General features: G+C 36.2%; 2 protein-coding genes across 21 annotated transcripts in view; one reads left to right on the top strand and one right to left on the bottom strand.

Annotated features, from left to right (window-relative positions):
* The window catches only part of LOC108110181 (heterogeneous nuclear ribonucleoprotein R), a 54,885-nt gene extending 48,014 nt beyond the window's left edge, over nt 1-6,871 (top strand). For 6 of the 20 annotated variants that reach the window (XM_017219109.2, XM_041817906.1, XM_017219108.2 and 3 more), the window contains 2 exons: nt 238-499; nt 4,040-6,871. In XM_017219109.2, the coding sequence (XP_017074598.1) occupies nt 238-499; nt 4,040-4,215 (438 nt within the window). In that variant the 3' untranslated portion in view covers nt 4,216-6,871. Of the gene's footprint in view, nt 1-237; nt 500-2,699; nt 3,607-4,039 lie in introns of those variants that run through there. The other 14 variants (XM_041817913.1, XM_041817909.1, XM_017219118.2 and 11 more) reach the window with 8 other exon arrangements.
* A 104-nt stretch (nt 6,872-6,975) lies between these two features.
* LOC108110178 (Fanconi anemia group D2 protein) lies at nt 6,976-14,630 on the bottom strand. The gene is made up of 14 exons (XM_017219102.2): nt 14,333-14,630; nt 13,521-14,275; nt 13,297-13,438; nt 13,175-13,243; nt 12,928-13,118; nt 12,795-12,867; nt 12,564-12,733; nt 12,008-12,495; nt 11,753-11,951; nt 11,579-11,701; nt 10,495-11,522; nt 10,216-10,440; nt 9,938-10,157; nt 6,976-9,883 (listed from the first exon to the last, which is right to left on the bottom strand). The coding sequence occupies exons 1-14, from the start codon at nt 14,405-14,407 to the stop codon at nt 9,205-9,207; spliced, it is 4,437 nt and encodes a 1,478-aa protein (XP_017074591.2). The 5' UTR covers nt 14,408-14,630; the 3' UTR covers nt 6,976-9,204.
* Nucleotides 14,631-14,638: the final 8 nt, after the last annotated feature.

The raw sequence follows: 14,638 nt of genomic DNA, 5'->3' as shown, positions 1-14,638 counted from the left end.
AAAATGATGGAAAATGGAACCGAATCTGGAAATGCAATAAACACGCTCTCGAACAACCACCCACCACCCCCAACACACACACACACACACAAACACATACACTCGAAACACACACATACGTACACCACTCCACAAAACGCAACTAATGCATGCAATAATGACCATGTTGATGATGATGACTATATGACGATGACGCCGTTGATATATGATCACGATGATGTTGATGTGGATGTGTAGGGAGTTGGTCGTGGGCATGGAATCACAGTGCCGCGTGGCAGAGTCGTTGGCCAGCGTGGCAGCACCAGTCGTCTGGGGGCCCAAACAGCGCCACAGGCGGCGGCAGCGGCAGCGGCGGCGGGACAGGCGGCGGCGGCGGTAGCTCAGCGGGGGGCCACCGGTCAGGGGGCGCCGGCAGCAACCGGGGGGGTCCGTGGGGTGGTGCCAACGCGTCCCAGCGTTCGTGGCACCCAGCACGTCAAGCCGCTACAAAATTTACCAGGTGAGCTCAACAAAAACACAAAGAACGTACTCGTATCTCAATAAAAAAAAAAAAAACCAAAAATTTCAAAAAATACACCACTACAAACCAAACCAAAACCAATCAACAAAGAAAACAACCAATAAAATTCAAACCAAATCAAACCAAAAACCAAATCGAATCCCAACAACCTGCGCCAAGTGAAAAAACTGCATAATCAAAACCAACAACAGCGAAAAACTTCAGAGAATCTATACATTGCAAATGTCAAATTCATATAAATTAATAAGTCAAGCCAAGTAAAAATGTAAACATGCATACGAAATACCACAACCACCACCCACACCCCCAAAAAAACACACAGAAAGACACACACACACACATTCTCATCACGAGCACAAAAACAAAAACGAACATAACGAGAGATTTTAATATATAGTGTAAATCCCCAAATCCAGATCCCCACAAATAAAAAGGTCACTTCAATGTCGTGTGTATCGCATTTGTAACTTTTCTAAATGTTGTAAAGTTTTACCCATTATTAAGTTAATTTTTTTTTATATTTTCATTATACTTTCTTATCCAATGAACATACTTTTCTTCTATAAATGTTTTTTTTTGTGATCCAAGTAGTTGTGAACTTGCTGCTTACGTTTGTGATGTGAGCCATTAATTTCCGTTTTTTATTTCTATGTCAGCGCTGAGATGTATGCTACAATTTTTGATGCATGTCTTGAATTTCGTTTTTTTTCCTATCTCGTCTTTGGTCTCGTCCAACTGTAAGCAGCAGTTGACACCCACGCCCCCATTAAATACAGAACCACCCGCCATCCTCCAGCACCCATACACACACACACACACAAACCAACATATCGCCTATGTATATGGAAAGCCATTATAACAAATTATGTAATTGTTTATACGCATATTGTCTTGGATATGTACCTAACTATATGAGCAATGTCTGTAAACGTTTATGAATCGATTAGTATTTATGTCCCACCAAACACATACGCACTGAGAATATATATATATATACATATATATATTATCACCTTATTATTAAGCGCCAGTAAGAGAGTCGAAGAAGATTCGGGTGGGAGAGCTGAAGCACATACATCTCTGTTCCGATTAATTTAAATGTTTGTCCCTAACCTATTTACCACCCACAATTGAATCGAAATCCGCCGAAAAAAAGATCCCCATATTCCAAAATTTTGACGTACGTGTATATAATTTTTTGTGTTTTTTTTTTTAACCCGCGCTGATTTGTTGGCCACAAGCTACAAATAATATACTTATACAAATGATACGCGTTTCAAGATTGACCAGATCGATTGCGATTGCACAAACCTAAATATATATGAAACCTTTATTTATATATACATTATTTATATATATTCTAGCCCATTAAATTAACAAATATACATATATTTTGTGTGATTTTATGTATATCGAATTGTGAGTCTTGTTAATTAATTATCCATCATGCTTTGCAAAGACAAAACAAAAAAATAAGAAAATAATTTAAAAAAATAGTTTAGTAACATTTATATACACACACACATGTATACCTATATGACCTTATATATGTATTATATAACCACCCCTTTAACATTTCATACATATATCATATCCACACACAGGGCGACACCAATACCAATACCAATACCCAACTGAGATCGTTTTTTATTTATTTTATGTATAAACAAATACTAATCGATTCGTGTATTATGTTTACAACACGCACACACACCAAACCAATTTTTGTTATAATTTGTTGTCAATGGAATCTAAACTTGTTTACATATATACATATAGCGGAGTGTCCCCAATCAATCGGCTCACGCTTTTGCCCCAGTAATGTGGGTTGACTAACACCATCTGGCAAAAGCGTGATGACCTCGAAAAGCACCCATAAACAAGACACCCCCGCCCCCACCAACAAATAAGAAACTCCACCGATCACCTGCTTCCGATTTTGAACACGCTTTACCTTTTTGTGGCTGTATTCGTAGATGATACTTTTGTCTTCCGTGGAAGATTCCTTTTTATTTATTGTTAGAATGCTTCACACACACATGCTCATTACCATATACAAACAAGCGCTTTGTTTTTGATACCACAAATGTGTCAGCAAAAAAAAAAACCAAAAACAAAAAAAGAAACCAAAAAAATGAATGCAAAACAAACCAAACCAAAAACCTAAATCTGTTTCTAGCTGGAGCTGCACTCAAGACATATATGGAGGGCAACTAAGCGTAGCGCATCGATCACCTCCCCGGTCAGCGACAAGAGTCGCTCACCGGCCAAGAAGCGTAAAGTCCATAGGTCCTCACATAGCAAAACCAAGTCACACAAGTCCAAAAGGCATTCCCACAAATCCAAGTCGTCTCGGCCCGATAAACATAAGAAATCCAAACGGAAGTCGTCCGAATGAACCAAATTCACAATGTGGCCAAAATTCGGTGGCCCATTCTGTATTCAGCCCCAAAGAATACACCTCACACTACACATAATTAACATATCATTTTATTTTCAAAATCAAGTCCCAAACGAAGTATTATCTCGTCATTGGCATTTAAGATTCAAATTCAAGATCACACACATCACGCATCCAGTTTCAAGAACATGCAGCATCAAAATCAATAGCGCCATCACATCAGATCAGTTCAGGCCTAGGAGAACACTCAAGAAACGAAGTTATTAAATTCAAAATTTCAAGAAACCAAAACTCTCGACGAGGCCTCATTTACATATGTTACGAGTACAGCGCTCTGTTATCCTTTGGTCGATCTGGTGGCCGATACTTTTTGTAATGTCGTCCCGGCTAACGCAGCTAGCCAATACGTTAGCTGTTCCATGTTACATGTCAAACGATAATATCATTGCAAAATGTTTTACTTACAAGAAACCCCGTTTGGTAATTGTTAACTCACACACAAACACAAATACATTATGCACCTAACATCACAATCACACTATATATACAACATAGATATATATATATATATATGTTCATGTAATCATGTCCCCAAGTCCCTGGCGTTATGTCGAATTAACACTTAACTTCAATTTGTGATGTGTAAAACCAATGATGAGATAAATTAAACGAACAAATTATCAAATGTGTTGTCTTTAATATATATTTTTTTTTTGGAAAAAAACACATACGACCATCTCTCTCTCCCCCCTTACCTCACTTACAAAGCAAAATCAAAATGGACAAAAAATCATCAAATTGTGCTACTAAAATAACTAATACAACGTCAAGAAAAACCCTCATTCGAACCATAGACCAGTTGAACTTAATCAAATCAAAAAAAAAAAAAAAAAAAAAACAACCAACTACCAATACAAAGAAAAAATAGCAACAACTTTGAACCATTTTTGTATTAACAACATTTTTAACTCTCTTTCTCTTTTTTTTCTTTCGAAAACCACCTCCACCACCCACCCAAAAAACACACAACAACCAACGCACACACCAACAACAAAAAACCGAAATGATTGCCTCCTCCAACCACCAACCAACACCGATCGCGGTCACCAATTATGCAGTAGTCGGTAAACGTAAGTTCGATGGAGGTCACCAAAATCCGGCAGATGTTAAGCGACGTTACCCGAGCGGTTTAATAGGAAATGGCGGCAGTTGGGGCAGTTTACCGCTACCACAGCAACCTTTAGGCACCAATGGTGAACAGTGGTACATGGATACGTTTTCGGGATGGAGTTAAAACCTTACAGCCAACCCAATTGAAATCAATAAAACAAAGCATCATTAACAAGAACAACAACAACAACAGCAGCAGCAGCAACAACAACAACAACACATGGAAGTTACGAAAAAGGATATTCTCCATTTGATATCCTGGAAAAGAAACCTTTCGCGTCATAGTAAACAAACAAAGAAAAATAGCAGCCATTCTTAAAAGCAATAAATTTAATTTCAACAAACTATATAAGGTATAAGGAATACAATTAGCCACAATTCAGCAAAAAGCATTGTTTAGAGACTCGTTTCGATCTTAGTTCTTTTGCTATGAACGCCGTAGATTGCGTCCCTCTAAATAACTATAATAACAAATCAAAGAAGTCAGATGAAATCAGCAATAGCAGCAACACAAATATGTCGTCGAGTAGAGTATATTGTATTGTATGTAATCACTTTAATAGCCTTTGCAGCAAGAGAGCATTTTAAACGAGAACTTTTCATTTAGCAAAACAAGTTTAGCAGATTTTCCCAAAAAAAAAACAAAAACGTAAAAAACAATTTTAAAATGCATCAGCCTCACAACTTAGATAAACCAAAGTCGAATCGTTTTAAAAAAAAAAAAAAAATTAAGAAAAGAAATTTGTCTCATAGCGTTTTTAACTCGAAATTGAAACAATAATTGAGCATATATAGCAAAACCTATATGAGAATTACAAAAAATATAAAATATATTTATCTATAACTATATAGAGAGAGCAGTCTAAGCCCATACAGATTGATTTTAAATCTTAAGCAGCATGTAGCACCCCTTTTATACATTGAGAAAAAAACCCAACAAAGCGTAAACAACCAAATTCAAAATCAATTCAATTTACAATATTTACATGGGCATTGGAAGATTGCAAGTGAAAAACAAGTTTTAGACAAGCGAGATTTCTTCTTTTGTATATAGCCAATGGATATAGCTGGCCAAGCTGCTGAAGCAAGACATATGGAAAACCCAGACATATATACACGAGATCAGGCTCAGATGAATTGACAAAAATGTTTAATAAGTCTAAGAGAACACCAAGAAACACAATTCAAATTGAAAAGCAAAGCTTAGTGAAGAAACATTGACTGACAAAAAAAAAAAAAAACAAAACAAATTATTAATTAGATTGAATGAGTTGATATGAGAACGATAAGCAAATACAAAAAATTAAAACGCAGCCAGCATTATTATATAATGCGACTGGCGACGGCAACTGGCAAGACTTTCTGCATAAATTTGAAAACAAACTATTTTTTAACAACGTAAGTTTTAGGCAAACTTCAAATCAATTATCTGTCAGAAGTAACAAAACAAAGAAAAGAAAAAAACAAAAAATATGTAGAGCTAAGTAAAATTGCACACATACAAAAAACTACACTTAAAACTCACTGATAATACTGATAAGCAGATATAAATCGCAAATCAACAAGAAATTTGACTAATGTCTGCAAATCGAAGCAACGAATTAGGAAGAAAACTTACAGACGCGGAGACGACAACACATCACAAACCTAATAATAAAATTGATTATAAATTTTAATGAATCAATAATGCATACTTAATAATATTAACACTTGTATTGAGTACCAAAACGTGCTTAATGTTGGTTGGTAAACAAACGAAAAAAATAACTAAAATTATGAAATCAATTAGCCAACGCTCAAGTGCGAACTAGCAGCAAGCCTAGACCATTCACAGCTAAGACAAATTCTATTTAAAGTCCTCCTATCTAATATCAAGTTCAGACTTAACTCTTTTCTCCCACTTTCCTTTACTCATCATCTATAACTGCTACGCACACAGATAATACGGATAATATATCAAGCTGACTTGCAAGAAAAACCTTAACTAACTCCATGCCTAAAAACAAAAAACAAAACAAAATTGAAAGAAAAAAAGCCACACACACGTGTCAAAATACGTTTATATAGGGAAAATTAATGAAACAAAAACTTGCCCGTTTTTAATTTTCGGTTTTTTGCGAAATTTCATCAAGAAAATATATCGTTTGGTTGAACAGAAATTCTGTCGTTTACGTTTCCGCTATTGCTAGATCTCAAGTAAAGCAAAAAGTTAATTAATATATATATAAATGTATAAAACAAAAAAATATATAAATTAGTTTTAAACTAACGAAAGAATACTTCCAATTTTGAACTCAAGTATAAAGCAAAATACAAACTGTTGGCAGTTGATGAAGGACGCGTGTGTTTTAAAACGTATCTATGAACATTGTTCAGCATAAGCCTAAAAACAATAACTTTTTTTAAATTTAAAAATACACAAACACAGACACACACACACACACCAAGCAGTTGCCTAAAGTAAAAAAAAAAACAAAAAACAAAAAGGGAAAAAACAAAATACGAAATAATGAAAACATGAATTAAAACTTGCGCAAAATTTGCAAACCAGCAAAGAACTTTAAATACATAATATTAGCCACAAACAATAAGAGAATATATACAACAAATTCTAAATGACCATAGTTAAGCTTAAATTTAGTAACACTCACATACATACACTCACACACACATATACACATATAATTATTAAAGTAAAGTAAACTGTCGTTGTAGGGGATGAGAAGTGTGCGCCATTTTCTAACTACAATAACAAGAGAGAGAAAAAATTACTAAAAATATTTACCCATTTTTTTATAATTTTCATAAGTTTCCTTATGAATTTTCTTAAATATTTTACTTTTTTTTTTATTGAGAGAGCATTTCACATGCAATTGCAATTGATTGTTGCCTTCGAAAAAAAGAAGAGGAGAAAACATTTTAAAACTTTAATCATTTTTTTTTTCTTTAAACACACACAAACACAACAAATAAATTAATTTGATAAGGAAGTGAATTATGAAAATTCTATAACGCCGCGTCTTTTTGCATGCAAAATTTTCGATTTTTCGCCCTAGAAATTTCCACATTTGGTGACTTAATACCCTTGAACCCAATTCAAATTGCAAATATATAAATATAATTAATTTTAACAATTTGTTTAATTCGATAACTGTACTGATTTTATATTGTTTTAAATTTGTAATTTAATTTGTAAGTTTTTATTGTTAATGTGTTTTTTCTATTGTAAACTAAAAACTAAACTAAATCTATAAACCAATTGGCAAATTGTTACACAATCCGTTAAAGTTAACCGATTTCGTCGATTCAAAAAAAAAAAAAAGTTGAGAATGAAATTTTTACCAAAATTATGTGCCGTTATTTAGAAACCATTTCTTTGGAAGCCTAAAATTTTCCTCCAAGCCCCCTTACCCCTCTCCTCCAACAACCCAACCAACCCCCTATAATTGTGTTAAATATTGTAATTTGTAATTTTTGTTTTAATATTTCGGGAAAGCAAAAACGTTTGGCAAAATTAGTTTTTAATTTGAATATTTAGTTTTGTTTGTGCGCTTAAGTTTTCAATAGTATGTTATATATATATATTAAACTATGAATATTAATTTTTAGCAAAATATTTTACGATCTAACATAAAACTAAAACTAATGTTAAATACTTAAAGAACTAATTTGTTTAGCTGTTTAATTGGTTTAAAATCTTTGTGTATTGTGAAGAGGAGCGCAAGCAAAATTTATCATTGATCTAATAACAACAACAACAATAACAATAACTGTATACGTGTGTAAATTTCAACCTTCAACAAAAGCAAAAGCAAAAGCAAAAGCAAACACAATACTGAAACAGAAACAGAATAAATAAAAATAAAAATAGTAATAAAGTCGAAAGGAATCATGAAAGAAAAGCAAAGTGGACAACAAAATTGCAAACTGCGCATGGAAACTGAGCGAAAAAAATGAAAAACTTTACATGAATTGTGATGATGCAAAGGCAAGATTTAATCATAATTACTAAATCTATATATACAATAAAATATATATCTTTCTCTATAAATATATATATTTGAGTATATAATGTATATGTAGGCGTAGGAGTGTATAATCTAACTTTACTTTTAAACAGACTGCGTACGTATTAAAAATTTTTAAAATTAATTTGTGTAAAATGTTTTAAGTTTTGAAAAATTGGCAAATAAAGAAAACAATAAAAATTAATAAATCAAAAAACAAACGATCGTATTGTAAATTGAAATATACAACAAATATTTCGACCTATTCCAAATTATCTCTTCAAACCTTTTCAGCAAACAAAAACCAAATCTTTTTCATGTATATTTCAAGAATCGGCTTTAAGCACGCGCAACTGTTTATAAAGGAAGATTTAAGGACAGTGGCAGTGGATGCAAGGATCTGATACCTTTGGATAGTTTCCAAAATTGTTTCTTCTTAAATACACAAACAAAACAAACGAAAAACATGATTTGTATGAGGACAATATCTGTTTCAAACATACACACACGTTAGGATTAACTTTGCTTAGACAGCTCTTGTTTTACTTTTAAATTTATAGTTTGTGTGTGTTTCCTCCTTTGCTCTTTTAATTACATATATAACCATTTTATAATTGATTGATTTTGTTTTTATTAAACTCTTTTATAAACTACCTATTGATATACATCACAAAAACAATTGCAAACATACCACACGTATGAAAGGGATTCATAAACCGTGAACGTAACGTCGCCAATTATTACGAGATAAAAACAACAACAAATGGAAATTAAATAATATAAAACAATCAGAATTCATCGTAGAGGAAGGCCGAATGTGAGAAAAATGGGAGAACAACTTTTACGTCTTAATAAACAATTATTGTTAACGAAGAAAATAAAAGTGAGAAAAGAAGAATATTGTACTAAAATATTTGATATACATACATTTGTTATTATTTGTAATACGAAAATTAAATAAAATTGCATCCAGATAATAAAAAATGAAATAAATAAAGAATGCAAAGATCGTCGTCTGCTCAATTTTAGGTGAAAAACAAATTAAACACCAGAACTTTGGTCAAAACAAAAAAATTTATTTCAAAATCGTTGAAAAATGAGGTTAATCAAAAGCATTTGCTTCGAGAAGAAGACTTGCTTCGTCTGCTTCCATCGCTCGTCCTAGTGCTGACGCTAACGCTAGTGGTAGCCATTCCATCTCCCAGTACAGTTTCGTCTATACTGGTATCGTCTCCAGGTATTTCCTCGTCACTGTTTTCCTCTCCAACTAAAGAACTTCTTGGCGTTATAATAGAGTCTCCATGGAGATCCCTGTTTATCATATTTCCCATATGAAAAGCAGAATGACAGTTGTTGGCAGCCAAAAGGGCTTTTACCCGGAAAACAAGCGTTTCAATCGTTTCTCTTAAGCTGGGAATATAGCTGATGATAGCCGTATTCTTAATGAACTTAGAGTGGCAGCAGAGTTGGTGCAGAAACCGGGTCACCTTCTGCAGTTCGTGCAAAAATCTTGTCAGCCGTTCGGGGTCATCCCGGACAATAGATTCCAGTGCAGAAATGCCATGCTGGAGTAGCAACTTCAGAAATAGCAGAGAGTGCTTCAGAAACAGTCCAAAATTTCGAGGCTGCTCCACCTGCTGCACAATGCTGAGCAAGCCATTTAACAAATCCACAGTAGACTCCCACAATTTTAGTCTATCACCACGTTTGTCCACGCCGACTTGGGCACTTAGTGAGTGAATTAACTCCTCGCACAGACCACGAAACAGCAAAGGAAAGTTAGCCCTTAAAACATATAAAATTAATAAATCATGGATTTTCATAAAACAGATCGCATACTTTTTAAAATTGGGAAAGGAATCAAGGGCTTTATCCTTAGTATTCAAAATACTGCATTGCTTAACCAGCTCACTAAGAAGTTCGGCTTGACTTTCGCAAGTTGATTTTTTAAGGAATCCCTTGACCAGCTCGTCCAAGTAGATATTACACTGACCACCTTTGTCCAAACTTCCAGAGTAGTGAAACCATTTACGACGTATCAGCTTACCACAAAGTAACCCTGAATGAAAAATAAGGTCTGAAATTATAACTTTTAATATATATAGTTTCCCGCTTACGTAAGTCTTCGGCTTGCTGAAATCTTGGTTGGCTTGAGTCCATTTGTGTGCTTCCCACCTTCAGCAAGCTCTTCAACAATCGGTAAAGCTGGACTGCTGTACTTAAATTCAAAACAGATTTTTCATATTTTAAAAAGTATTGAAAAGTCAGCGTTGCCAGCTGGGGAATAGTTTGTTTTTCCAACTTTTTCCACTGTGCCTTTGGTTGCAGTTTTAGCAGAGAGCCTAAAATAATAGACGTTTAATATTTAGAATTACAATAAATTGGGAACACCTTACTGTGGAGCAGTTCAGCCTGCGACTTATCACCCCATTCGCTCCAGGCGAAGTACAAGGCAAATAGGCGAACGCACAGCCCAAAGCAAGTTTTAGTATAGTTAAATTGCTCCTTAAAAAGGTCAAGATTGCTGTAAACATGATTGACATTCGTAAGCTCTTTGTCAATGGCTTCTGCCAGAGTTATTAGGTGATTGTTCACCTCATGTAAACAGGGAAGTAAATCGCAAATGTAATCATCTGGTTTGGCCAAGTGTGGCCTAAAACTGTCTGTGTCAGTTGAATCTTGCTGGTGCAGGACTGCTGCTTCGAGTTTTTGGACAGTGTCTTCCAGCAGGAAACGTAACTCAAGAAGTCCCAAGAATTCTCCGACTTGCTCCTTTTCCAATTGATGATTAAGAACAAACTTCTGCTCAACCAACAGCATTATGATTTCCACTTCCATTGGCCTGTACTTCTCCCGAGGCCCATACATCTGCTCGAAGTCGATCTTTGATTTAATGGGTTTGCCTGGTCCAGCCTTAATCGTAAAGTCAACAATTGAAGTTTGGTTACCACTCAGTTCTGGATCTGAGGCAGTTGCATTGAACTTGGCAGCTGCTTTAGGTCCTGGACGTTTCTGGTTCGGTACTGAATACTTAGTGTTGGTCAGGAATTGGTATGGCGGAGCTACGAAGTCCATGGGTGCCTTAGCCAAAAGTGGCTTAATCCTCTGTTCGATGCGTATTAATTCTCCGAGTCTCGAAAGAACACGACGCCTGGTACCCGGATCCCGTTGCGATGCGAATGCACTGATCGACACTCTCATCCAGTTGACGGTGTGGAAATAAATGCTCAAAATATCCTTTTGCTGCTCGGCCTCAAAGTTGTCAAAAACGGCCAAATAGTTATCATTCTCAAAGAATGAGGGCAAAACAATGGCACAGCCTAGCAAAGCATTGATATTCTCCAGGCTGTCTTGGTGGCGGTGTTTATATAGTACCCTAACACAGTTGAACAAGGGTGCTAGAACAAAAATAGAATCGCAAGCTCTGCAATTTAAAAAATATTAGGAAAATATTTTAAATTTTTGAGATGGTTAACTTACTTGGATTTGGGTGCCAAAACCAGTTTGGAAATATTGATGCCTATGCTGAGGACATCTGACTCGGTATTTGCATTTGTGTCATCCAACTCATTAATGTTCAGTTGGTATTCCAGCTTAATGCCCCTAAAAATAACTCAAAGCTAGATAAACTTCTATTAAAAAACCGTCACATACTTTATCGTTTCCGGAACATCCTCTGTGACGAAGCTAGTCTGAAAGCGAAAGGTCACTAAGTCACAGAGCCAGGCTATGAAATGGTTATCCAAGTCACAGACGGAAGCTATCTCATTTCGTTGATTGAAAACCGTTGCAAGTTCCTCATAGAATAGAGACAAAGACTCAGCACTATTTCCTATAGATGCCTCGGTGCGAACTGTGTGGAGTAGATATCAGAATATAGTTTCAGATGGAATATCAACTGTTAATTACTGATCAAGTTGGCGGCCAATTTTCCTCGACCTTCGGGAAGCGAATCTACATTTTCCACGCTGAACATGGAATCATCAAGCCCTGCTACATCGCTTTCAACGCGGGCCATTGCATCGATCAGCTGGGTGCAGCCAATTATACCCTGTTTTTTTATGATGTCCGTGGAATTGATTAGCTGCTTTTTCACCACCATATCTACTTGCTCTTGGAGCTGAGAGCAGGGCGATAGTTTGGGATCTGGAAAGGCGACATGGCACAGCAGGTCCATGGCAATGCGTGTTTGTGTAAGCGTTAGATCACTTATCCTGTCCAGCATTGGAATGAGAAGAGTCGCACAATTTTGAACATCCTTGGCACTTTTGCGCTGCAGTTCACGAAGTAATTCGAGTGCCATTGTGGTCAAGTGTTGTGATGATTTGTCACAGGTGAGTTCCAGCAGTTTCTTAAGAATATTTTTTTGAATTGATTTAAAAATCTTAAAAAGAATGCTGCACCGAAAAGGAATAAATACTTTAAAAATTATACTTAATGCCTTGATCTTAAGTTCAAAGTTTACCTGTAGGAAGACTTAGCAAAATCGGATACAATTCTATTTTTCTCTCTCATAAAGTCATGAAGGATGTTCATCAGTGTGGTTATATGTTGCTCTAGGATGTGCTTATAATGCATTTTTATGTCCTCCAAAATGCCTACAGTAATATGCTCCAGTTTAATTCGCCGACGAAGCTGTTAAAATAATTACATTTAATCAAGTTAACAAATTTCATATATGTGCTTTAATACTTACAATATTTTCAATGTACAAGGAGTTGTCTTCATTAACGTGAATCAACAAGAGAAGAACAATCAAGTCAAAGGAGCTAAAAAGTAAGTAATTATTTCAATAATAAATTACTTTTAATTTTGTATCTGGTACTTACGTAAAGCCTTCGGCTGACAAACTAGCAGCTGATCTTTGGCACGCCTGATAAAATCTTTTAGAGCGTATTAAGCCAAGTTCTATAAAGCCAAAAAGTTCTAGCTGAGACTTCTTATCGTCGGTCTTTGCTGAGTTCTCCGTCCTATCCAGTGTGTGGCGCCAATTAAAGATTTCCCGCAGGCTACCTATCAACTGGAGTTAGAGCGATGTTAAATTAGATGATTTAAGAAAAGGGAAAAGAGCCATACATCGCGCACACTTTCATCTGTGTCCATTTTAAGAATGTTAAGCAGAAGCCTTATGAGATGCGGCAAGGTCTAAAAAACAGAATATTTAAGTTGTTTATATTTTGAGTCCTTTTCTGACTTACCGCATCAGGACAGTGGCCACTTGTGGCAAACTCCAAAATGCGCAGTCGTAACTTAGCCTGCGTTTTCTCTGAAAGCGATAAACCACTCAGGGTTTGCACTGTAGTCATGTGAAATAGGTCTTCAGTACTGGAATAGTTAATGCTGCAATACAACCAAATAATTGGGTTAAATTACTAAACTGTAAATAAGAATAACTCGACAGCACATCATTAGCTCTATTTACCTAAGAAGTTCGACAAACTCGTCGTGCATACTGGCGTCCAGTATCAACTCAGCGTTGGCTATGATGTCCAGCTTGGCCGATTCCGTGGCCCTGTTGAATATGCTCTCGATGCGGCTGTAGATCTCAACCTTGTGCGAGACGGTCAAGTAGCGCAATTGGGTTAGCATCAAGGGCAGCAATGGCAAAGGTATGGTTGCCCTTCCTAAAAGAACACGATCCGCAGTGGCTACCTCTTCAATCTTGTTCAGCAGCACATCCACGCAGGGTTCTCGCAAGAAATCGATCATCAGGAAGTTCATAAACATGCTGTTCTGTGACTGATAGATCTGCTCCTCACCAGCAGCGTCTACGGTGCAGCCAGTTAGGAGCTTCTGCACCAACTTGGAGCCGGGCGCCATGGCTGCATTTAGACCCGACTTAAAGGTTTCCATCTTATCGGTATACGACGGGGCACTCAAGAAGATTTCACGCAGTTTAGATACTATAGAAACATGATCACAGGCCAAGATCAGGCTGTCACCCTGGTCCAACTGGACACCGGCTCGGATCAGGACCAGTTCAAAAAAGTTGTTGGGCTGACGGGAGAGTGTGGCGATGTTCCGACTGGACGACTGGGTGCGACCCAGAGTGGCAGCCAAAATCGCACTGTGCTGCGACAGGAAGCGCTGTGTGTGCTCTTGCGATGCGGGTATGTTCTCTTCGCTTTCGCCAGATATGGAATCCACGGAAATATTCGTCGTCGTCTCCGCCTGGCGCTAGAATTAACAGGTTGTTCTGATTTCCAACTTGAATGTCTTAATATTTTTACTCACTGCCATTTTAATGGTGGTATTTTCATCGATGGTGTTAAGAGGCTTCTGCTGACGTTTCTTTCGATTTCTAAACATATTGAACAAATTACGTTACAAGCTAAAATTAGCAAAACAAAACGAAATAAACCAAAACAAATTCCTGGCGCGTTAACTAGTGGTGACCGTGGTGTATCTATCAACGCTTTCATCGATATTCGTGGGGGAAGTACTAGCTAACTGCGGTTTATTACTCGGATATATATCGATATAACTACTACCGATAGAATTCATGAAACAACTCCATAACAATTTTAAATTTTTTTGATA

The sequence above is a fragment of the Drosophila eugracilis genome, unplaced genomic scaffold, assembly GCF_018153835.1.
Source record: "Drosophila eugracilis isolate 14026-0451.02 unplaced genomic scaffold, ASM1815383v1 contig_1135, whole genome shotgun sequence".
In the NCBI taxonomy this organism is placed as follows: domain Eukaryota; kingdom Metazoa; phylum Arthropoda; class Insecta; order Diptera; family Drosophilidae; genus Drosophila; species Drosophila eugracilis.
Note: the sequence above shows the minus strand (reverse complement) of the source record. Positions and strands in the feature narration are given on the sequence as shown.

What these genes read in the sequence shown, in the direction of transcription:
- LOC108110178 (XM_017219102.2), bottom strand. Translation starts at nt 14,407, where the DNA reads ATGTTTAGAAATCGAAAGAAACGTCAGCAGAAGCCTCTTAACACCATC. An exon ending in GTGGCCACTGTCCTGATGCG is followed by an intron (nt 13,244 to 13,296) that starts GTAAGTCAGAAA and finishes TCTGTTTTTTAG; the next exon opens with ACCTTGCCGCATCTCATAAG. An exon ending in TCAGCAAGCCGAAGACTTAC is followed by an intron (nt 10,158 to 10,215) that starts GTAAGCGGGAAA and finishes TTTTTCATTCAG; the next exon opens with GGTTACTTTGTGGTAAGCTG.